Source organism: Mytilus edulis, chromosome 3 (assembly GCF_963676685.1).
Source record: "Mytilus edulis chromosome 3, xbMytEdul2.2, whole genome shotgun sequence".
Classification (NCBI taxonomy): domain Eukaryota; kingdom Metazoa; phylum Mollusca; class Bivalvia; order Mytilida; family Mytilidae; genus Mytilus; species Mytilus edulis.
Window position 1 is genome coordinate 80530257 of NC_092346.1, and position 24345 is coordinate 80554601.

Consider the following 24345-nt stretch of genomic DNA (forward strand, 5'->3'; position numbering starts at 1 on the left):
GTGTATATAAAATTTGTACTTCATTGTACACCAACAAAATACCATAAAAATTGGTCTCCCATGAATATTATTGAATATATACAGTTATATTTCTGAATGTTATAATTGTATGTCAACTGAGCAATATAACTATCCCATTTAACCATTCCTTATTAAAACTTCACATATTGCACTAACTTTTCAGTCATTTCATACATATTTTGTATTGTTATATTATCAAAAGATATATATGTATATACAGACATGGGACTTACCATTTCTTAATTCACTGGTGATAGTGCCTTCCCCCGACGGATTACCATCCTGATCCCTCCATTTCCAGTCCATGCCACGTACAACTCTGGCTCCAGGAACCATCTGTCTCAATGTCTGAGTCCTTATAATTCTTCTCAATCTTCTCATGTTAGCCTCAGCTTCTTTAGCAGCCTTGCCTGTAAATTACATAAATACAAAATATGACAATCTATTTTAAATACTTTCGTCTATATACTATCTTTGAGTTTTGGATACCAAGAATCACCTTAATCAAAACAAACAAAGACCTAACAAGGCATCTTATTCATGTTAGACCACACATCTTTTAATTCAAATAGTTTTTCAATGATTTGATAAGCTTCCTACTTCATTTACTGTACTGATATTGACCTCTGACATATGGAACCAAGTAGTTACCTAAATCCTCTTTAATAGCAGGACTGTTCCACATGTTTCAATCAGAGATGTATTAGTGACCTTAATCATAATGATATCCTTTTGAAACTTGCACTTACCTAAATCATCACAAACCCCAGTTACTGTTCCATATATTTCAAAGCCAGATAATGATAGATAATGGGTTTGTCCACTAGCATTCTTCCCAGTCTGCTGTATCCTGATATGTCTCCATCCCTGAGGTTCATCATCTGACACAGTCAAGGCAAACGAGGCTGTTGACCTGCAAATAAAAATACAACACATTTAATCTTACAAGCAATAGTTGGCAGCATATAATACATTTAAACCTACATATAGAGACAATCACATTCACTTCTGTCACAGAAAAGAAGTCTTCGAGACAGGTAAGATTTCTATGAGGGTAATTTTTTCAAACTTGATACTGCAAAGGTTTTTAAAGTCTTTTAAACAAATAAACATTGATGAGTCATTAAATTTCTGTCTATTTTTTTAATCTTATCTATTTTAAACTAACCCTGGTTCATTGAGAGTATTGTCATCTTTGTGTTTTCTTAATGTTATCCAGGTGGTACCATCTTTTGACACCTGTAACTCCCAGTTTCTCAGTGCAGATCTGAAATAGTATAAAATAAGCGTGGATTTATACAAAATCATAATAAGCTGACTTAAAAGTAACCTTTGTACAAATACACTTCTACAGCCTTTTACGGTACAAAATCTTTTTATTTTTAACAATTCAACTATTAAGAAAAACTTTTAACAATTATTGATTCAGACCAGACCATAATTTATAGTGCTTAAATGTTGTAGTCTAGGACCTATGTTTATCTGTTTTTACTAGAAAAACTATACATTTACGATACAAAAAGATTGAATACATAAAACTAAGCAATAGTAATTGACTTATACCTGCCATATCCTCTTGCATGTCTGATGGTATACATAGATGGAATTAACCACACTCCCAAGTCGATTGCAAACCAGGCTTTCCTACAAAATAATATGTATTTATACTAATCATATAAATATCAATTATCAGTTATCCATAGTTTGTCAATTCAATCAAGAAATTTAAATAAAACTTGATAATAAATTAAAAAAAAAGTAATTCTTGAATAAAATTAAAACAGAAAATACTTTGATAACATTTACCATCAGATAATATTTTCAAAAATTATATAAATAAGGAGATGTGTTATTTTTGCCAATGAAACAACTATAGGTCAACGTACAGCCCTCAACAATCACCAAAACCCATACTGCATATCAAAGCTATAAAAGGCCTTGTAATGGCTTGTAATGACAAAATATGAATATAAAGAGAAAATGAACGGCCTTCTTATCAATATTTTATGATTGTGTTTTTACGATTTAAAGCATCTATACTGATGGTTACTTACTTGTCATCATTTGTATGACAGTTGAGAGCAGCACTATCCCTGCTCAGAATGTCCTCCAGTTTACCGTATGGGAGATTTCTTCCTTCTGATGATGTTACTACAACCAAGCCATAATGTGCTGGATTAACCCACTCATAGGCTGTTCTGAAAAAGATTAAAAAAAAATATGATATTTTGAATTTGTAAAATCTCTTGCTTTTCTTCATAAAAATACCAATTTTAGTTTTTAGTAATCTGTTCTCTGATTTTTTGCGTAGATTTTTTTTTAGGAAAAAGTCAAAGCATTATCCATTTACAGCAAATCATTTATTGACAATTTAAATGATCAATAAAAGAACAGAGATGCAATATACCCTGCGTTGCACATATTTGATATTTCAAAGGGGCATAATTCTTAACCAGATGCTCCGCAGGGCGCAGCTTTATATGACCCAAGAGGTCGAACCCTGAATGGTTGGGGCAAGTATGGACACAACATTCAAGCTGGATACAGCTCTGAATTTGGATTGTGATTAAATAGTTGACACAGCATAGGTTTCTGACACAGAATGAATGTGGTCTAATGAACTTTAAAAAAATTTTTTGCTTTTGAGCAATTTACTATGCTGTTGAATATTAATCCTCTCAAAGAAAAAATATTTGAAGAAATTTTCTTTTTTAAATTCTGAAATCTAAAATGAGAAAAAAAAATTGACCCCCCCACCCCTCCCCCTTTCCCTTATTCCAAAAATGATCTCAATTCAAATTTCTAATGGAGTTTGCAACAATAACTACTCATTTAAATACATCATAAAATATTAAAATATAAAATGTCATACAGTCATGGTTAAAATTAATTTTAATAATAGTAACTTCTAACAAAATAAATGGGGAACGTGTCCAAAAGGACACAGATGATGCCCCCGCTAGCATATAACGTTATAAAGGGACATAACTCAAGAACTGTAAAAGTGAAGCTGCCAAAAATTGAACTTAAACTGAGTTTAGAGGTAATAAGCATTATATACACATTTCATTAAATTTAGTTGAGACAAACTTAAGTTAAGAGAACAGAAACTGAAAAATTCTTCAATTTTTCCACTTGTAAAGGGGCATATAAAAATTGTATAGTTGAACCAAAATATTGAAAATAAAGCCAACATTGAAAACAGCTTTAGTGAAAACCATGTACTGATATCCTATAATACTTACTTTGAATTAGAACCAATCCAATACATTAATCCATGTTCATCAAAGTCACCTTGGTAGGTAAATGTAATGGATGATACAGCTTCCTTTAATTTCTTCACAAAGGTAAAAGTTTGTCTGTCATAATCATACCACTGTTTGGCAACCTGTCAAAAACAAGTCATTTAAATTCATAGAAATATACAGATAATTTAAATATATATAAATATGAATTCTAAAATTTCAACTATTGAATTTTTTCTGATTGTTGATAAAGTGATACATTTCAGAATCTTTCTTCACTTAAATTTCAGTTATGAGAAACCATCATTCATTTTCTTGGGTACCAATTTATGTGGATAAAGCAGAAATTTGATATCTTGTTTTCGCCAAAGATATCATATCTAGTTTTTGTCTGTATACAAGCTCATACAAAATTACTACTTCATTTAAATTTGTAGTTTATATTTACCGAAAGAATCCATGAATAATAAGGAATTCAATTTTTGGATATTCAGCCATTATAATCAGATGGAAATCTCGGATGAACTTTTTACTTTTAAGAATGTCAGTATAGTTCCTTCGTGTTTTCAATTGCAATTATTTTTATGATGTAGACAACAGTATGCTTTATATATATATATACTAGTTAAACCCACCATTTTCAGTAGATATCTCTCTAGAGAGGCTACATTTGTAAGTGGCTCCATCTTCAGGTTACAACCACTTCTATCCAGCAAAGTAGTGTCACCTGATGACCTTTCTAATCGGAATCTGATTCTCCTGGTTAAGATCTGCAATTTACAAAAATTCTTAAATTTCACTGAAGCTATTTTATTAGATAGTACAGGGTTTAAAATCATGACACAATGATTTAACCAGGTTTTTTTTAGCAGCTCTGTCAACATGAAGCTAATGCTGATAATGATACCCAATCTTTAAGTATTTGGTTTATAGGAAGTTGAAGAGCAATACATGTGAAGACAAAGTATAGCATGCTCACATGGATGATGAAACAAAATTTCAAGGAACTCTGATTCATAGTTTCTGAGAAAAATGTGACCAATTCCATGAACAGTCAGAGGGAGTTAAAGTAAATTATTGAAATGTGTTCAAGTATGAATATCCAGCATGTTTTGAACAGAACTTTCATTTGATTTCACTTAATGAGTGTATACCATAGTTAATATCACCTGAAACCTGTGAGTAATAACTAGTCACATATTTAATTTAACTGCCTATAAAACAAAACTTGGATCTTTGTGAATCACAACTTAGAAACCAGATATTTTATGTGGTTGATTTATCTACATTATAACTAAATACATGTATTATATCTACAATTAGAATATAACTTGACAGAAGAGATTAAAGAACCTTAGTGGGCACGCTCACATACCAGAGATCCCCACAGTCACTGGAGAAATGAAATAACTGTAAGGAAAAAACATTGCATAAGAAAAAAAAATTGAATCATAATTTCCTGTCAATATGCACATCTACATTGTATGTCCTTATTATCTACAAAGTTTCATGAAATTTTGTTGTGTGGTTTCAGAGGAGTTGTGATGACAAACTGTTCCAGAGGTATATTGAGGCAAATAAGTTCAAATATCTGTAGTCCATACCCTGAACCAGGTAAATAATAACTATACACAGGTAATTTACATACCTGTAGTCCATAACCTGAACCAGGTAAATCATAGCTATACACAGGTAATTTTTCTATAGATTCTAGGACTGATATCAGCTTTCTTACAAGTGCTATAGCTGGAGTTAACCTGTAACAAAATAGTTTGGTTATAAGCTTACATTGATGGTAGTGCATCATCATATTATCAACTAGATATTTGTCTATGTTAATTGTGCATTACACAGGGGCTAATCAGTTCATCCACTTAAACCATATTATAAATTATTACGTATATTTTCTAAGAACTATACACAGGGGCTAGTCAGTTCATCCACCTAAACCATATTATAAATTATTAAGTTTATTTTCTAAGAACTATACACAGGGGCTAGTCAGTTCATCCATCTAAACCATATTATAAATTATTAAGTTTATTTTCTAAGAACTATAAACAGGGGCTAGTCAGTTCATCCACCTAAACCATATTATAAATTATTACGTATATTTTCTAAGAACTATACACAGGGGCTAGTCAGTTCATCCACCTAAACCATATTATAAATTATTAAGTTTATTTTCTAAGAACTATACACAGGGGCTAGTCAGTTCATCCATCTAAACCATATTATAAATTATTAAGTTTATTTTCTAAGAACTATACACAGGGGCTAGTCAGTTCATCCACCTAAACCATATTATAAATTATGAAGTTTATTTTCTAAGAACTATACACATGGGCTAGTCAGTTCATCCATCTAAACCATATTATAAATTATTAAGTTTATTTTCTAAGAACTATACACAGGGGCTAGTCAGTTCATCCACCTAAACCATATAATAAAGTATTACGTTTATTTTCTAAGAACTATACACAGGGGCTAGTCAGTTCATCCACCTAAACCATATTATAAATTATTAAGTTTATTTTCTAAGAACTATACACATGGGCTAGTCAGTTCATCCACCTAAACCATATAATAAAGTATTACGTATATTTTCTAAGAACTATACACAGGGGCTAGTCAGTTCATCCACCTAAACCATATTATAAATTATGAAGTTTATTTTCTAAGAACTATACACATGGGCTAGTCAGTTCATCCATCTAAACCATATTATAAATTATTAAGTTTATTTTCTAAGAACTATACACAGGGGCTAGTCAGTTCATCCACCTAAACCATATAATAAAGTATTACGTTTATTTTCTAAGAACTATACACAGGGGCTAGTCAGTTCATCCACCTAAACCATATTATAAATTATGAAGTTTATTTTCTAAGAACTATACACAGGGGCTAGTCAGTTCATCCACCTAAACCATATAATAAAGTATTACGTATATTTTCTAAGAACTATACACAGGGGCTAGTCAGTTCATCCACCTAAACCATATAATAAAGTATTACGTATATTTTCTAAGAACTATAAACAGGGGCTAGTCAGTTCATCCACCTAAACCATATTATAAATTATGAAGTTTATTTTCTAAGAACTATACACATGGGCTAGTCAGTTCATCCACCTAAACCATATAATAAAGTATTACGTTTATTTTCTAAGAACTATACACAGGGGCTAGTCAGTTCATCCACCTAAACCATATTATAAATTATTAAGTTTATTTTCTAAGAACTATACACAGGGGCTAGTCAGTTCATCCACCTAAACCATATAATAAAGTATTACGTATATTTTCTAAGAACTATACACAGGGGCTAGTCAGTTCATCCACCTAAACCATATTATAAATTATTAAGTTTATTTTCTAAGAACTATACACATGGGCTAGTCAGTTCATCCACCTAAACCATATTATAAATTATTAAGTTTATTTTCTAAGAACTATACACAGGGGCTAGTCAGTTCATCCACCTAAACCATATAATAAATTATGAAGTTTATTTTCTAAGAACTATACAGAGGGGCTAGTCAGTTCATCCACCTAAACCATATTATAAATTATTAAGTTTATTTTCTAAGAACTATACACAGGGGCTAGTCAGTTCATCCACCTAAACCATATTATAAATTATTACGTTTATTTTCTAAGAACTATACACATGGGCTAGTCAGTTCATCCACCTAAACCATATTATAAATTATTAAGTTTATTTTCTAAGAACTATACACAGGGGCTAGTCAGTTCATCCACCTAAACCATATAATAAAGTATTACGTTTATTTTCTAAGAACTATACACAGGGGCTAGTCAGTTCATCCACCTTAACCATATTATAAATTATGAAGTTTATTTTCTAAGAACTATACACAGGGGCTAGTCAGTTCATCCACCTAAACCATATAATAAAGTATTACGTTTATTTTCTAAGAACTATACACAGGGGCTAGTCAGTTCATCCACCTAAACCATATTATAAATTATTAAGTACATTTCTAAGAACTGTGAAATAGGAATGTGTGTTGTCTTTTTTGTTTATAAATTTAATTTGCCCCAAAAATTACCTATCTATAAAATATTTCTGTTGTATCTAACACCATAATCACAATTATGTACACTGTTATAGAATCTATACACAGGGAGAAGATTCAGTGGAAAGTAGAATCCAATCAAACTTCACCATAAGAAAATGGTAAGACTGCAACATTTGTTGGGTTGAAAGAAATTGGGTTTCTGTTATCAGGTAAATAATCAAAATTTGTAAGTTGTTAGTGTACATGTATAAATGAGAATTTTTGTTACTACTTGAATGAAAATGATATGTAATCAATTGAATGAAAGTTGGTGTGAAGTAAATGTCAGTGAGACCATAAGATACAAATCGGAAACAGTCCCATTATGTCACAACAGGCTGCTCTAATCTCTCGATCTGCTACTGAACATAAAATTCATAAGCTATGATGACATATGTAAAACTGGACTCAGTTGTTCATAAGAATTGGACACTAGTTTAAGTTATCCAGAAAACTTAAACCAGTAGCTAAGTCTTTGCAATTAAAGCAAATAACATATGGATAAATGATCTTTTTTCTAACAACTGAATCCAGTTAAAATGAATTTCAAAAGTTTATGCAAAAGTCTGGCAAGGAAAGGAAAGCCAAGAAATTAAGTCAAAGTAAATTTGTTTAGTTTCATTAATTACTATCAAATTTAAATCATTGGATACCCTCTTAGAAATGTAAAAATATATATGTACATGAAGAGTTCTACAGATAAATGAACTATGCAGATATATTTTTTCAGCAAATGCTAGCAACAATATTTTAAAAGAAGTATTCAACAAAACACTTTACTCAATATATACATATATAAAATGAAATGTATTCTAATATCTTCTTATTTAACTGATTTTAAATTACCAATATATCAAACTGAAATAGTATAACTAAAGGGTTGTAACCTGACTTTAAAAAGCTCTAGAGGTTTCCATTCAAATAACACATAAAGAAAGAAAGTAATTCAAAATGGTCTAAATTGTAAATATCATAACTGATTTGCCAGATTATATTTCCCAGTTGCTATGCATATTTAAATGGAAATAAGCCAGTGTCTTCCCTAGAACATAGCGGGATGCATTGCGGCTATGACAAACGCATGGCAGCCGAATTTTAAGCATAGCGGCACCCCAATGCTTGAATAGCCTAGGGAAAACACTGTAAGCCCATGTATAATTTGATACAAGCAAAAATGTAAGTAGCATAAATAAAGAAGTAGATTAAGCTTAAGTGCTCACCCTTCTTCTGATAAGCTTAAATTATAAAACAAGACTATAAGTATTTAAACCAATTCTATCTCTTTACAGTAATACTACAACTGTGATTAAGTAATAGTACAGCCGTAAACATTAAAATAGCTAGTCATGCAATCTACAAAGGTTTCCATTACCATAAAGCTTTTGTTTGGCTTATATTTGTAAATGTTTCCAATCATCATTCTTCATGTGGGTTTTTTTCAAACAAAGATATAAGAACTAACTTTTAATGAAAGGTAAACAACATTTGGCTGATTAAATAATTGCAAAAATTTTACCATTCCAGTCATTTTAAATTTTTCAATATTTCAAACTCATATAAAATATCTTTAAATTGAAAAGTTATTTCATTCATCACAATATCGGTGAAAATATCAACAGAATCATCTGATAAATTCACCAAGCCAATCATTATCACATGTAACATAATTGGTGTATATTGAGCATTTCTTATCAAAATAAGTACAACTTACTCTCCCTGATCCTGGAAGATTGTCCTAAATATATTGATTCTTTCTTTTGTCCTTTTCTTGCTCTCTTTACTGTCCGAATCCTCTACATTCTGAGTAAAAAAATAAACATGTGATTTAAATCAAAGTTAAAGGTGCATCACTGGAATAGCACAGATAGATACATTTAGAGTGATTCTATAACAAGAAGGGTTTGAACCTTTTAGTTTTTTTTTTATATAATTACTTTGCAACATCAATTCTTAGGATTTAGACCAGTTGTCCAATGTTGTAGACAATGACAGGTTTCTTCAATGCCCATTTTTGGTCATATAAACAGCTTTTTACAATTTAAATGCATTATTTCATAGAAATTAAGTTTAAAATTCATTCACTTCTTTCCTAATTTTTTAGTTTAATGTTCATTCATTGGTGGCTGAAATCCATGAAACATATTGTAGATAATAATAAATCAGTCACCATTGAAACAATTGTAAAGTAAGGCAAAACTACAGCTACTTACATTACTAAGTATATTAAGAAGTGTTTGGACAAGGCCACTGGAATGCAGCTCATAAGAGGATACTGTGTGTTCTTCTTTCAGTAAATCTACCAGGGATTCAAAAGAGGCCTTCATGTCATCTCTCCAAGCTACTTCACCATCAGGGGACTGAAAATAAAGTAACGTTTCTTTACCATCAAGCAATTGAATAAAAAGTTACGTTAGCACCAATAGTTAATGATTAAAATTTTTACAATACAGGCATATTTAAAAGTGAAAATCAAATAAAATTATACTTATAATATTTAATGATCCATTGAACCATTATGATAAGTGTCAATCATTTTTGAAGTAATATAATAGAATCATATTACTTAGGATTATATTATGCAAGCTGAACTAATTTTCTCCTGCTATTGTAACTAACCTTTACTTGACTAATTTGTTTGGCACAAGCTGCCTCTAGCTGTTGTACAATGATTCTAATCTTGGCTACCACACCTCTAGGCATGGCTTCAGCTGCTCTGAAATATTGCTCATAAATATCTCTAGCTTGATTCTTCACCTGAAACAAGGAAAATCAATTGTTTACTTCTGTGGAACTCAGATAAGTTGTTTCAGATGAGTTGTAGATTGAAATAAAGTGTGAAAAGGACAAGACAATGCAAAATGAAAGAAAATGATCCCTATGTGTTGAGCTATCTTAGCTGATAAGCAACACAAAAAAAATCAAAATGTGAGAAAAATAAAGACCAATATTAAAGTTTTTCCTTTTCTAAATTCAAATAAATTCAGAAATATGAACACAGAACACATGTTGAGTTTATGGTAATTACCTTTGTTTTTATTTCTTCTGTCTTTGATTTGAATTTCTTACTCTTCTTTCCTCCCCATCCTGTTGAGAACTCTGCTCCCAGGGAGGTCTCTGCTGTAAATGAGTGTTTTGTTCCACGATTTGACTCAAATATAAACCCTGGTACATCTTCCTTCAGAATGGTTGACTGAAAATAGAGAAAAAAACATTAATTAAATTTCTACTCTTAAATTCATAGTTAGAATCTTATCAAGTTTTATCTGTTACTTTATTTGTTATCAGGAATTTGAGAGTAAAGATATCTCACATTAATGTCAGAACTTAATCTATAATACAGATGAATTAGTGATAACTTGGAAAGAATCAACTAACCATAAACTTACTTTACTTCAGCAAAAAGAAAGTCATTGATCAGAAGAAAACCCTAGTCCTCACTTATACATTCATAAGGTCACAATTTTCATCCTAATTACACAATTCTATCATTTATATTATATTAACCTGTTGACCATCTGCATTATGTATGTGTAACTCTCCTTCTTTCTTACAAGACAAAGACCAATTCCCAATAACCAGTCTTGGTGAACCAAGATGTGACAATAATGGTTGGCTGACAGTTCCACTCTTGATCAAGCTACGAGCACGCTGTAATTTTTCCAAGAACTCCCCTCTATTTTCTGAACTGTCCGACCCTCCTTCTGGGCTACCACTGGAATACATTGTAGCTAATTTACTATCTAGTATAAATCTAAACCATCCATTACTACCGTTAGACAGCTCTAATGCTGCAGCATCACTCCAGAGATATAGACAATCACGTCCACGTACTATACACCAGTCTCTCCAATGGTACGGTCTACCCTGTACAATCTCTGTAGCATCTTCTAAAGAGTTATCTTCCTCAACCTGCAAAACAGTTCAAGTAGTTGCAGCAGAAATAACAAGGTGGGAAGCTAATTTCTAGATAAATAGGAGATATATACGAATAATATAGTGGAGTATGATGGCAGATGTAATTACAAATAGCCTTGTACCTTCTTATACTTCAGATTAAAAATATATTATTAACCCTTTCGCCGATGAGTCCCGGTTTACCGGGATTCACGCTTCAGACAACTGACGATGAGTCCCGTTTTACCGGGATCGGAATACATCTTTTATGTTTCCCGCTCAAAACAGTGCAAACATGAGTTATCTTTCTTTGATGAATACCCGGATGAACGTGTAAACATGGGGCTTCCGTTTGTTGAAAACCGTGTCAAAATCAGACGAAATTTACGGAATTTACGAGAATTTGAAATGAGGGAACATTTTTTTTGAAAGAATATGGAAGAATTGAAGCCAAATTAGTATACTTTTTTGACATAAAATGTCGTTTTATGTACAAAACACTTGGAATGGACATCGTTCAGTGTGAGGAATTTGTACAGCCTCATAAAATTTTTCAAAAGTTTGCCGTTTTGGGTTAAAAAATTACGATTTGGGGTCAAAGAGCAGAATTTTGAGAATTTCACCTAAATAATGCCGAAAATTTGAAAATTTGAATATTTTATGAGGAAAAAATTATCAAAACATGAATAAAACTGTGAACATGGTGTTAGTGAATGAAATAAATACACAAATAACTACAAACAAGTTTTTATTGACATTTATTATGAAGATCTCCCACTTGAGCAATAGTAGCCAGGGAAGCCATCGTCTCAGAGTAGCTTCTGTCTGGGCAGCAATCGGTGAAAGGGTTAATAAAATAAAGACATCACAACATGCAGTTTTATGTATTTTTAAGACATTTTTTTTACTCAGACAAATTAATCAATGGATTTCTTTTAGAAAAAAAATATGCACCAGAGAATAAACTACACACAAAACAATAGCTATTGTATTTATTCAATTGGACAAAAGTTTAAATAAATTGACCAATAGATGACTCTGTGGGAAATTTTCATTTGGTCGCAATAGGACTGATCTATAATTATTTTTTTCTTAGTAAAACAACCATACCTTTTCTTCCATGGCTATAGCTCCTTCCTGTTCCTCCATAGGACCAGCTATGCACTGGACCCTACCAAATAGTCCCAGTCTACCAAAATGTTCTAGAAAGACATCTTGAGATTCTTGGCCTTTCTTCATCATATCTTGTATGATGTTCAGTACTATCTGGTGGTTCTCGTCCTCATCCTGACAAAATAAATCTTATAACTCTAATCTCAATCAAGTATTTGATCTTATATGAAAGTTAATGTAGACCTGTTGAATTAATCATAGAATGGACGCGACAAAATAATCACTTGTGCAAGCAAAAAATGTATCCAAAAATCATCATGGTATAAAAGAAAATATCAAAAATTAAAAGAAAATTAAAAACATAGCTTATCCATTCGAAAATCTATATCTGTTAACATTAATTTCTGTTATAAAAAAAAAATCTTTTACAGATAGCTTGATAATAAAAATATGTTTCTAAATCTACTTCCTTCAATCTATATGATTACCTCATGATCCAGAACGTTAGTCATTACTTCAGTGAGGGCAGCAGCAAAGTTGACAACATTTACCTCGGGATTAGACAGTTCACATATCAATGTGTTGGTGACGTAGTGTATCATCTTTTTCAACAATGATAAACAGGATTTTCTGTAAGAATAGTTTCAATAACATTTAGGGGTTATTATGAGAAAATAAAAGTAACTGTTTGTAGCAGTGCTCTAGCTAGAAATCAAAAGGGGCAGGGTGCCAGTGGAGGGCAGGGCACTTTTTATGATAAGAAAAGGCACTGCTAATTTTTTTGTCTACATTTCTGTGTGTATCACGAGTTAAGGAATCTCTTTTTTTTTTACTGTATATGTTGTTTTTTTTAAATAAAGATGCATTTTAACTAGTCTTTATTTCATTGTTTGTGTAGTTATGAATTATATAGTATATCTTCATCAACATATTGTGTTTTTATAGTTTAACTTCACTCTACCCATTGTCAAAGAATTTTTTTTTTTTTTTATCTATATAAGAATTTCAGCTTTTTATACCAAATATGTCCAAGTGTTTGTGTATTACTAATTTATCAATGTTTAGAACATGGATTGCTAAAAGTATAATTATCAAACAGAAATTGCAATATATTTTTTTAATATGTTTAAAGACAGTTAATATCCTTAAGGTAACATTATTATGTTATTATATATTCAATTGGTTCTTTATTCCTTTTTTTGAAACTAGATAATATTTTTAGAGCACAAATTTGTAATAAGCTAAAACAGGGGAAGTAACTCCAAAATTAATTTCCAACACGTTTGCGTTAATTAAAAACTGTGCTTGTCGCTAACAAGTTGAGATGGAAAGCATTTCTGTGAAGGCATAGTTTTATTTTGATGACTTAAATTCAATTCTAAAGTCATGAAAGTCTTCATTTATACACTCTTCCATTGTGACTTGGAAATCGAAAATGCCGACCCAAGCTAAACACACTCGCTGACACATTCATCAAATGTATGACAAAAAGATACATTGTCCTAATTAAATTACCTAGATATTAACACCTTTGAAGTCTTTATCATTGTAATTGATTGTAATGACATGATTAACCTGGGGGCAATCACACAGGTGTCATATATGTAATTAACTTGGAGATCAGAAATCGATGAAACAAAAGGCAATTTTACCAAAACGGCACAAGAGAATTTTGGAAAAAGACGTCAGGGCAGAAGGGCGCGGATGAAGGCACCCAGGGTGCGGCTGAGGGCACCCAGGGCGCGGCGCCCTTCTATTTTGGGCTAGCGAGACCACTGTGTAGTATACAATTACACTAGATTTGTATTTTGTGGTAATAAGCATTGTGTATAAGTTTCATATCAAAAATGCTTGTTTGGGCCCTTTTTGGCCCCTAATTCCTAAACTGTTGGGACCATAACTCCCAAAATCAATCCCGACCTATTTTATGGTCATAAACCTTGTGTTTAAATTTCATAGATTTCGATTTACTTATACTAAAGTTATAGTGCGAAAACCAAATGTCTTCAGACGACGACGGCACCAACGTCATACCAATATACGACCAAAATTTTTTCAATTTTTGCAGTCGTATAAAAATTATTAATTTTGTTTAAAGATGAGCTATAGCTAGCAGACAACAAAACAAAAAAACATTCATAGCATCCTGGGAATTTGATTAAGCTAACTAAAACAGTATACATATAATTATAGAATCTTACCTTACTGAAGGCAACATAGTACTTTGAAAGACATTGGTAAATACAGGCAGTAATTGTTTGAGATAGATAGGGGCGACTTCAGGGTCTCCTTTAGGTTCATTAGATTCTTCCTTCTCCTCTATTGTAGAATCTTCCTTTTTCTCCCTCACTACCTCTGGCACTGGAGGGATCTCTGGAGGGGTTGTTGTAGGGGATGGGGGAACCACTGTAGCAGTAGTTGTCACTGTTGTAGTTGGTGGCTCTCTACTTGTGGCTGAAGACATCCAATCTCCTGATTGAAAAAAAAAGGTTGCTCAACTGTACAATTTTATTTTTCATCAATTAATCAATGAAGATTTTCAAAACATGAACAAACAGGTAATGCTAAACAGGCTTTTAACAAAAGCATTCAAATGGACAAGTTGTACAGCAGAATCGTGAGCAGTCTAGAGATTCTGAAAAATATTTGTGATCTTGAAATTCAAAATAACCTATGAAATCTTTCCTTTCTATGGTAAATGTTTTCTTTACTATTTTTGCCTATGATGAAGAAGATGTATGACCTCTCTGTGATTTTCAGCTTTACAGGAGACTAAAGAAAGGATATGTAAAACCTTTCTGTAATCTTTATCTTAATAGGACACTGAAGTATCTATATGACCTTTATGTGATTTGAACTTACCAGGGGACTGAAGTATCTGTATGACCTCTCTATGACCTTTATGTGATTTCAACTTACCAGGGGACTGAAGTATCTGTATGACCTCTCTTTGACCTTTATGTGATTTGAACTTACCAGGGGACTGAAGTATCTGTATGACCTCTCTATGACCTTTATGTGATTTGAACTTACCAGGGGACTGAAGTATCTGTATGACCTCTCTTTGACCTTTATGTGATTTGAACTTACCAGGGGACTGAAGTATCTGTATGACCTCTCTATGACCTTTATGTGATTTCAACTTACCAGGGGACTGAAGTATCTGTATGACCTCTCTATGACCTTTATGTGATTTGAACTTACCAGGGGACTGAAGTATCTGTATGACCTCTCTATGACCTTCATCTCCTCTTTCTCTAGCTTTATCTAAAGGAGTTTTGCCATCTTCATCCCTAAGTTCTGGATTAGCACCATATCTAAGCAATGTCTAAATGAGAAATACAGAGAACTAAAACGTATGCTATTCATTTTAACATTTCACTTTAAAACTAATATTGAAAATGATCATGAACTTGCCCATACTTCCTTTATAAATGTATGACAATAGTTGCAATGATTTGGAATTTGTATAATTATATAACACTTATAGCTGTCAATTACTAGTTATTTCAAGTATTGACAAATTGAGTATTTGTTTGATAAAAAAATTGTCAGTTATAAATTTACCTGTTACAGTTTTTTTTTTGTATTACAGTGACTTGACTGTATAAAAGCTTAGTTTGGACATTTTTATAGCAATTCAAAATAACAACAGTTCACCTATAGCATGGTAATGACCACAATAAACTTTTACAAACTGATAGACTTATTTTGTCACAACAACATTAAAGAGGACAAAAATCATTTGGGATTGTAAGCATGTTTTATTTTATCACCTTGCACTTTCACAATTTGACTGAACAAATTGCAATTTGGTCAAAATTTTGAATGACATGCAATTGGTGGAGAGCAACACTAACAGTCAAGTCACTGTAATAGAAGTTTACATATGCAAAATTCATACTGTTAAACATTGTTCACCTACCTTAACAATTTGTGGTCTTCCAAAACAAGCTGCATAATGGAGAGATGATGATCTCAATCCTCTATTGACGTCTGCTCCCCTCTCACAAAGAAACTCAACCTATTAAAACCACACAAATACAGTACAGTCAAATTAAATAAAGAAGATATTTCAAATTTGCAATGTAAATAAGATTTTTAAGCAGCGTTTTCAAAAGATTTTCTATATGGAGGATACTGCTTCAAGGAAATTTGGCAACATTTTGGATCCATTTTCCCCAACTCAACTATAGTGCCAAGTCATCTTGCCTATTATATTAGTTTCCTCAGAGAAAAATGGCCAATCAGAAATAAAAACTGCACCGTTGGATTTTTTCAAAATCTTTGTGGCACCAAATGAAAAACATTAATAAGGAGTCTTTTCATTAATTTTTCTTGCAATGTTTGGTCATAATCACTCATGCAATTCCAAAGATAAAAATATGTTTTTTCCTTGGGGTTTCAATGGGAAATATGAACCCTCAATGCTGCCATGTTTGCCACTCAATAACACAAAATAAGGGTCTAACATTTTCCTTGTTTATTCTTGAGGAGATTTTAAAAACATTGACAAATCAAAGCCATTGTTATTTAATTAGCAGTAATTTTTTATCGTATAGGATAATTCTAGACAAATTACTTAGTACAGGCAATTCTTGATAAATATTTTGTGATAATCTACTCACCATTTCCTGAGTTCCAAATGCAGAAGCCCAATTAAGTAATGTCTGCCCAACATCATCCATAAAATTTACTTCAAATCCTGTTTAAGAAACAATATAAAATTAAATTGTTAAACATGACACAAAGGTGAACTTGTTTAGCAAATAAATATTAGAAGGATTCTGGCTATTATTTTAATGTCCCTTAAGCTTTCTTTCATATAGCTAATCAAGTAATTATACATCCCTTGTTTTCAAATATGTGTAAAACTATATTAAGCATTGTTGTTTTTAATTTTGACATATAAATAATTAAGTTTATATCGCCTTGAATATGTCAGATATAAGAATGATCAACATAAATACACTCACTGGACTATAGGAATGATATAATAAATGGATGGAAGTGAACAATATTTCACTTATTTTTCTTTACAATCCAAGTTAAACATGTTAAAATAGAAAGCAAAATATTTAGCTATGAGGTTACAAACAATTTATACTTTTAATCTGGTTATTTTCTAAGCAAAATAACCTGAAAAAAATATTTCTGATTTCCCCTCATATTACAACTTTTATATGTCACACGCAAATTGTCATAATAAAACTAATAAAGGTTCTCAGATTTCTGTACAATTTACAATGATGCTTAAATATTTAGTGAAGAATACCATTACTATTCATATGCTACCTTGATTCTGAGGAAAAGAACTTTATTGACAAATGAATATTAACATATTATTTTTTCATAGCAATAGTTTACCATTATCTACAGCATCAATGAGAGCATCAGTATCTTTACTACGAATACAATCAATCAGCTGACGATGAGATCTTTCTCCAGAGCTGTCCATCCTACGTAAACTAGAGATCCTACTACTTATACTCGACACACCAGTTTTAGGGAGGGCTTTCCTTCCTTCAAATAACAGTACCAGTAAAAGGTCAACTAAACGCATTGTGTCTAGACAACATCTGAAGAGAAAAAAATATGTACTGAAAACATAAACATTTGAAATGTCTTCCTTCCTTCAAATAATGACATCAATAAAAAAAAGTCAACTAACGGCATCATTGTACTGTACCGACAACTAAATCAAGCTTTCACATTCTGATATGTCATGCCAGGTTTAAAATTATCTTGCTAATTTAGAAAATTCATATAAATATATTACTTTAGATAATCAGTACATAGAGTGGTCAACTTTAATGAATGTCCCACATTTGTACATGTGTATGAAGATGTGATATATTAGTGTTTCCTGCAGCTTTTAAAAAGGGCAGGGTAATTGTTAGCTCAGAGGGCACATTAAGCGCGATGGACAACAATTTTAGGGCACTTACTTAACATAAACAGGCAATTTCTATAAAATGGATTCATTTAAAACATACTAGTTTAATACTATAAAAAGGACATATACATCTGTAATCAATCATTTAAACAAATTGTTAAACAAGAAAAAGTGTTTAAAACATATATATATGAAATATTTAAAACAATAAACACAATTAAAAACAAAATCAGTTCTTTAAAAACAAGAAAGCACTATGTCATATACATGTACATAAAAATATTGCTTTGGTCATAACAATTGTCATTGACAAATCCTTCTTTTTTTCCCTAAAAACAGGTTGACACATTCCCTGATATCCAGGGTCATTTTTAGTAACCAAAATTTATTAAATAATATAAAATTACAAAAAAAAATAACTTTACAAATTAACCCCTTCCCCTCTACACCCTTTTCCAAATTAAATTAATATAGATACAACAAGTTTTACTACTTTCATGGCACTACCATATCAGCTGTTTATTTTAAATGTCTATAAATAGCCAGACATAGTTGTCTGTTACTTAGGTGTTTTCCCAAGTATTTTTCCCGCCTAAAATGATCATGTGACATGTTTGTAAACAAAAGAAAACATTTGATCAAGGAATTCATTTATTTTCTGGATTATTCTGCTTTTAATAATTTAGTTTGGATTTTTATTCATTTCATTTAAGGTACAGTCAAGCATTTGTATTTAAAAAATAGTTTGCAAAGAATTTTTACTTTTCAATTTGACAAATGTCTCATGATCGCCGTTCATTGGCTTGTTCAACCATGCAAACAATGTAAATTATGTAAATTAGAAATCTATCAGCTGTAAAAAAAAATTATCTAAGCATCACATCGATGTTTTATCATTAATCTTCTAGGCAAAACGATGTTTCTGGGACTTGGGGGATACGATCAGGACCCGTGATTAGTATCTGTATTCACTATTCAATCAGTTTGCTAATCAGCTGATTACGAAATCGATTACAAAATAGCGACCTAGTGAACTTTTGTTTTGAAGGGAAATAACTCGAGCGGTATTCATAAAATATGTCTTTCAGTACCGGTTGTTAATTACGACGATAAAGGCATGGCGTCAGGAATTTCGACAAAATTAGGGCAGGGCGCCAATTTTTTTTCCCAAAAAGGGCAGGGCGTCGAGAAATCGCGGCAGGGCGCCATTACACGCCAAAACCACCTGTAGGAAACACTATATATACATGTAAATATTAAAAAATAAAATTTGAATTTATTACCTTTCATCTCCCTTCAGTCCACTTTCAATAGCATCAGGAAGATCTGACCTCAAAAGGTCATGGGTTATACCTGGTGAACCCCGACATAAGGTGGATAGTAAACTTATGACAGTTGATATACTAGGACTCGACTTTGATTCTGGAGTTTTTGCTCCTGGAGTGCTAGCTAAGGAAACATTGTGACTGGTTTCCCCTGCTCTCTGTAATCTCTGTAAAAGTTCATCTATAAGTCCATGCTGAGCTAGTGGAACAGGATCTACTCCTTTACGGGTAAATCTATCAGCTAAAGATGCAAAACATCTTAAGGCTCCATCTGCTACCTGTTTAAACATACAAGTATTACATGATTTAACCAAAAGTTAAATTTGTACAGTATGTCTTTCCTACTTCATCTCTTCACTTTATATATGTAAGCATTCTCACATGCTTTTTTATATGAAATGCTTGAAGTTTCTATATAATGATCATGATAATTAACACTGTCATTTTAACACGGTAAAATGTCCTTATCCATGGTACAATGTATTGCTGTGTGTGTGTTTATTCTACATTGGCTAAAGGTAAAGGGGGAGGGTCAAAATCTCACAAAACATGTTCAACCATACTACATTTTTGAGCTTGAAGGCCCATTGGTGGACTTGGGCTGTTTTCTGCTCTTTGTTGGGGTTGTTGTCTCTTTGGCACATTTTCATAAAAATTAAAATGTCTGAGAAGTTAGGTACTTCAACTATTTTAATGATATTTGAACATTATAAAATTTAAAGGGATTTGTATAAAGTTATAACCCTGGAGGCCACGCCCAATGCATTATTCAATTTATTATGCAAGTAGATTGGCTATTATTTCCAGTTGGTCGTAAAATATATAGACTTACAAATTGATCATCATGTTCTAGAAGAGTAGACAGTGACTCTACACAAGTCTCCAAGGATTGGTCTTGGGGTTCCATCCTACCACAGAGACGAGAAACTACAGACATTGAAGAGTGTAAGGTATCCTTATGAACCTGTGATCCATGTTCTCTGATAAAGGTGAGAACACACTGTAGTCCTCCAGCATCAAAGACAGCTCCTGATTCTCTGGTACACATTCTCTCCATAACCTATAGAATATAGTTAGAATGGTGATTCATGTAAAGTTCTATTTAAAAACTGAGGACAGAGGGACAAATGATGAACTCTAACATAGTGCCTAGTAGTCTACTAAAAAGTTAATAAATTTTTTCAAGACATTTATTCATCCATTAATCTCAAGCAGTTAAACTCATAATTATAACTAATATAATGAAATATGACGAAAAATAAAACTTAAACGATGCATGTTGGATTTGTAGTTTTTATTAAATCAATAAAAATTATGATAATTGTTCATTACAAATTATATAATAGACTTCTTTCTAGGTATTTCAAATCTTGGTGTAGGGACATATTTAAAAAAATGTTTGTATGCCAAAGCCAGAGTGCCATAAAAAAAAGATTGTGCCCAAAAGGTAGGTTTTTTTGTTTGTTTGGTTATTTTTGTTTTTTTTTAAATGTTAATGGACTTTTTAATAGTAAACTCAGTAAAAGAATTGTATATTTACAAATTTTATGAAATTCACATTCTACTACATGTAATTACTAAAAAGGATTAATAAAACAAAATCTTTTGTAAAATAAATAATATATCAATCTTGTGGCCAAATCAAAAAGGTTATCTGTCTTATATAAGGTTAATGAACTGACAAGAACTTGTTCTCCAATTTTATTATGTACAACAATGTAATCATTGTATTTAAGTTTAGTTATCACATTTAATCAAGGCTTATTGTCTAAAATAAACAACAGGACTTATTCAAATCTCTGAAGAAAGGGATTTAAAACAGATGCTTCATAATCAGGGTCTATCACAGCATAACATGAAAAAATACTCAACAGTAAATTACAAATGTAACAAAAATACAATGTCACTCATCACAGTTACATATGCATATTTTCACTTAATTCATTGGATTTGGCAAGAATGAAATACTTCAAAAGCTTAACTTACAACTTTTTTTTTTAACATAATGATATCAAGACATTTTAAACACTTATTGCACTGATTTACCTACATGTACAGTACATGTAACATTATCTAAAGAAGACCTTATAATTCTAATTCTAGGACGGATTTATCAAGTCTGACTGTAACATTGTAATTCCAAGGGTACCTGTTAAACTTCATACATGTACAATGTGGTTATAAGGAATTTCAAATACAATTGATATAAAATTAAAAGGGATCAGACTTGGCAAAAACCATTTATAAATAATGTAAATTTAAACATGGTGAAAAACATGGGTGATTTTCATAAGCATTTACATGTACCTTTATACATTGTTCAGACAAATCTCTACTGGTCCTTGATGACATTTCAACAATCACCAGTCTATTGCATAAAGCTTTAATAGCGCCATCTACAGCAACAATACGTCTGGTGCACTCTGCCGATACATCTAAGTAGTAAGTAATGGCCCTTGCTGTCACCTCAAGCACGTTGTCTGGAGCACATTCATCCAAGAAGATACGACATAAAGCTGGGAGAAATGTCCTTGGTGGACAGCTGAAAAAAAAAACAGTTTCTTAAAAACATGTACATGTACATGTTAACACAGAATTATAGAGTTAAAACTTTAATAGACCTGTCCTTCAAAAGATGTCTGATTTTCTAGACATAAGGCCACACCAATTTGATTTGTAGTGCTTTCGACAAATGCTCCAAAAAATATATGGCAAGCAAGCAAAATTTGTTTGATTGTAATTTATTTTTGTTTGACCAATGAGTTTCTTTAAGGCGACTGCTCTACAAGCATGACAAGTGAAGAGAGCAGCAATACTGCAATATACTTTTTTTTAAATTGTGCGAGTAAGAATTTATGTCCATGTTAAAACTGTGTTACTTCATAGAAAAACAAGGAGAAGCGTGCTAAATTGCATATAGTTATATTTACTAGTGCCTGTACCACAACTGACTTTCCTGTCTTGCTGTGGTTTAGTTAATTTTGATTGTACATGTACATGTAACCCTTTTCACTTTGAATTATTTTTCCTCAATTCAAATTTATTTTCCACTGTATATCCGATTTCAGGGATTGATCAGAATATATTTCAGCCATGATGAGAACATTGACAATTTTTAGGGTATCTAAAATGTACATGTACATGTATTTGAAAGTTTAAGTACCTGGACATGTACATTGTATGAAATTTCTTAAGCCTTATCAGAATGCCACTACTTCATGTACTTTCGCTTTCAACTTCCAACTGCAGCATTACACATAAGCTTCCAAACTTTGTTTTATTTCTGTCACAGTGACTCAATTCATTTAATTCAATTCAAAGCTTTAGTTATAGTTGGCATGATACATAACAAATAAACAGAGAGCTTTTATAACCGACATATCCATACATTTACATAATAATCATACACAATACTAATAATAAAACATAAAAGACATAGAACATACATTTCATGCACATTGACATGTAGTTCTACATGTGACAATATATTCAGTTTGGTTATAATATATGTTATACATGTACATGTTACAGTGTTATCCCCAGATATTTCATGTAGCATCCTGGGTAACAGGGGAAATCGAAACACCATCATGTATCTAAAAAATATAGAATCACACCCATAACACAACCTATAAGACAGTCTTCACGCTGAACTGCTAAATCTACAGGCCTACAGCTCAATTTTTGAAATTTTTTTAGTTAGATTCTGTTGGCCTGTAGGTCTGATTTTTACAGGCCTGAGAGCAATTTTACCAGCCTGGGCTGCCACTCGTCGTGAAGACTGATAAGATAACCATTGCAGATATTATCACATAACCATGATATGAAAAGGTCCTGGGGAGAACACTGCATGAATAAATTATATAAATTTTACCTTTCAAATACTCTGTCAACATTGTCAGACATCAACAACAGCATACACAGTTGTTCTAGGGCAATCTGTTGCATATCTCTTTCGTCTCCCTGTCCCATTTGCAGCCATTCTAACAACGTCTCTGGGTCAAAGTCTGCCATTGTGTCTGGGGGTCTGGTCTGGCTTACCTTTGTCTAAACTTAGTTTAGACCTCTAAGGTTGAAACCCCAGCAGGGTAACCCCCTTTTTTGGTAAGTTCAGATAAATAACTTTACTCCAACCTATCACGTTTATGAGTACAATAAGTGACACGGAAATTCTTTGTGACTAATGAATGAGCACTCGAAAGTGCATGCATTCGACGCAAGGAAATTATCCGATCATACAGCTTGAAACCTTCGGACTTTCTTCCGTGTCAAATGACTGAACACATGGACTGGAACAAACTCTTGTGTCCTTTTACAGAAATTTCAAAACATTTCCACTAAGCTATCTACTACTTTAGTTATTAAAAGAAACAAAGGAAGGCACTTTTGTTTTGCTCTTCACCTTCATAAACTATTTATAGCCTCGTTGTGATCGCAACATCCGGTTCATAATCTAAACACCGGAAATGGCTAAAAAGTTAATTTCCCGCGGATTATAATTTAATCTTTGCTTTGTAAACAAACAAATAAAAGCTTCCTAAAATAATTGTACTTCATCATTTTTCAACATTTCTCTTTACTTTTTTTACAACATATCCACTTTTAAAAAAAAACACGAGAAAATTGTATTTAAATTCAGCATTTTTTTGTCACCATGTGAAAAACTTGAATGTTTTAAATGGATTACGGACACTTGGTGGTCTATTCAAATCATTTGTTAGTTTTGACTTTTCCACCCTCTACAGAAATAAAGAAAAAACGTTAATT

The 24345-nt window shown here is 31.9% G+C and overlaps 1 protein-coding gene across 2 annotated transcripts in view; it reads right to left on the minus strand.

Annotated features, from left to right (window-relative positions):
• Window positions 1-24028, minus strand: part of LOC139514503 (E3 ubiquitin-protein ligase HECTD1-like) — a 39353-nt gene extending 15325 nt beyond the window's left edge. Inside the window, exons 1-25 of one of the 2 annotated variants that reach the window (XM_071303849.1) lie at window positions 23453-24021; window positions 21886-22120; window positions 20411-20638; window positions 19537-19856; window positions 17725-17936; window positions 16986-17062; window positions 16283-16381; window positions 15562-15685; window positions 14559-14829; window positions 12846-12987; window positions 12355-12531; window positions 10855-11259; window positions 10376-10540; window positions 9967-10104; window positions 9561-9707; window positions 9062-9150; window positions 8571-8585; window positions 4915-5023; window positions 3902-4036; window positions 3267-3409; window positions 2076-2219; window positions 1585-1665; window positions 1190-1288; window positions 771-934; window positions 255-431 (exon numbers count right to left, since the gene is read on the minus strand). In XM_071303849.1, coding sequence (XP_071159950.1) covers window positions 255-431; window positions 771-934; window positions 1190-1288; window positions 1585-1665; window positions 2076-2219; window positions 3267-3409; window positions 3902-4036; window positions 4915-5023; window positions 8571-8585; window positions 9062-9150; window positions 9561-9707; window positions 9967-10104; window positions 10376-10540; window positions 10855-11259; window positions 12355-12531; window positions 12846-12987; window positions 14559-14829; window positions 15562-15685; window positions 16283-16381; window positions 16986-17062; window positions 17725-17936; window positions 19537-19856; window positions 20411-20638; window positions 21886-22120; window positions 23453-23592 — 4036 coding nt within the window. In that variant the 5' untranslated portion in view covers window positions 23593-24021. Of the gene's footprint in view, window positions 1-254; window positions 432-770; window positions 935-1189; window positions 1289-1584; window positions 1666-2075; window positions 2220-3266; window positions 3410-3901; window positions 4037-4914; window positions 5024-8570; window positions 8586-9061; window positions 9151-9560; window positions 9708-9966; window positions 10105-10375; window positions 10541-10854; window positions 11260-12354; window positions 12532-12845; window positions 12988-14558; window positions 14830-15561; window positions 15686-16282; window positions 16382-16985; window positions 17063-17724; window positions 17937-19536; window positions 19857-20410; window positions 20639-21885; window positions 22121-23452 lie in introns of both variants that reach the window. The other variant, XM_071303850.1, reaches the window with a different exon arrangement.
• Between the last annotated feature and the right edge of the window lie 317 nt (window positions 24029-24345).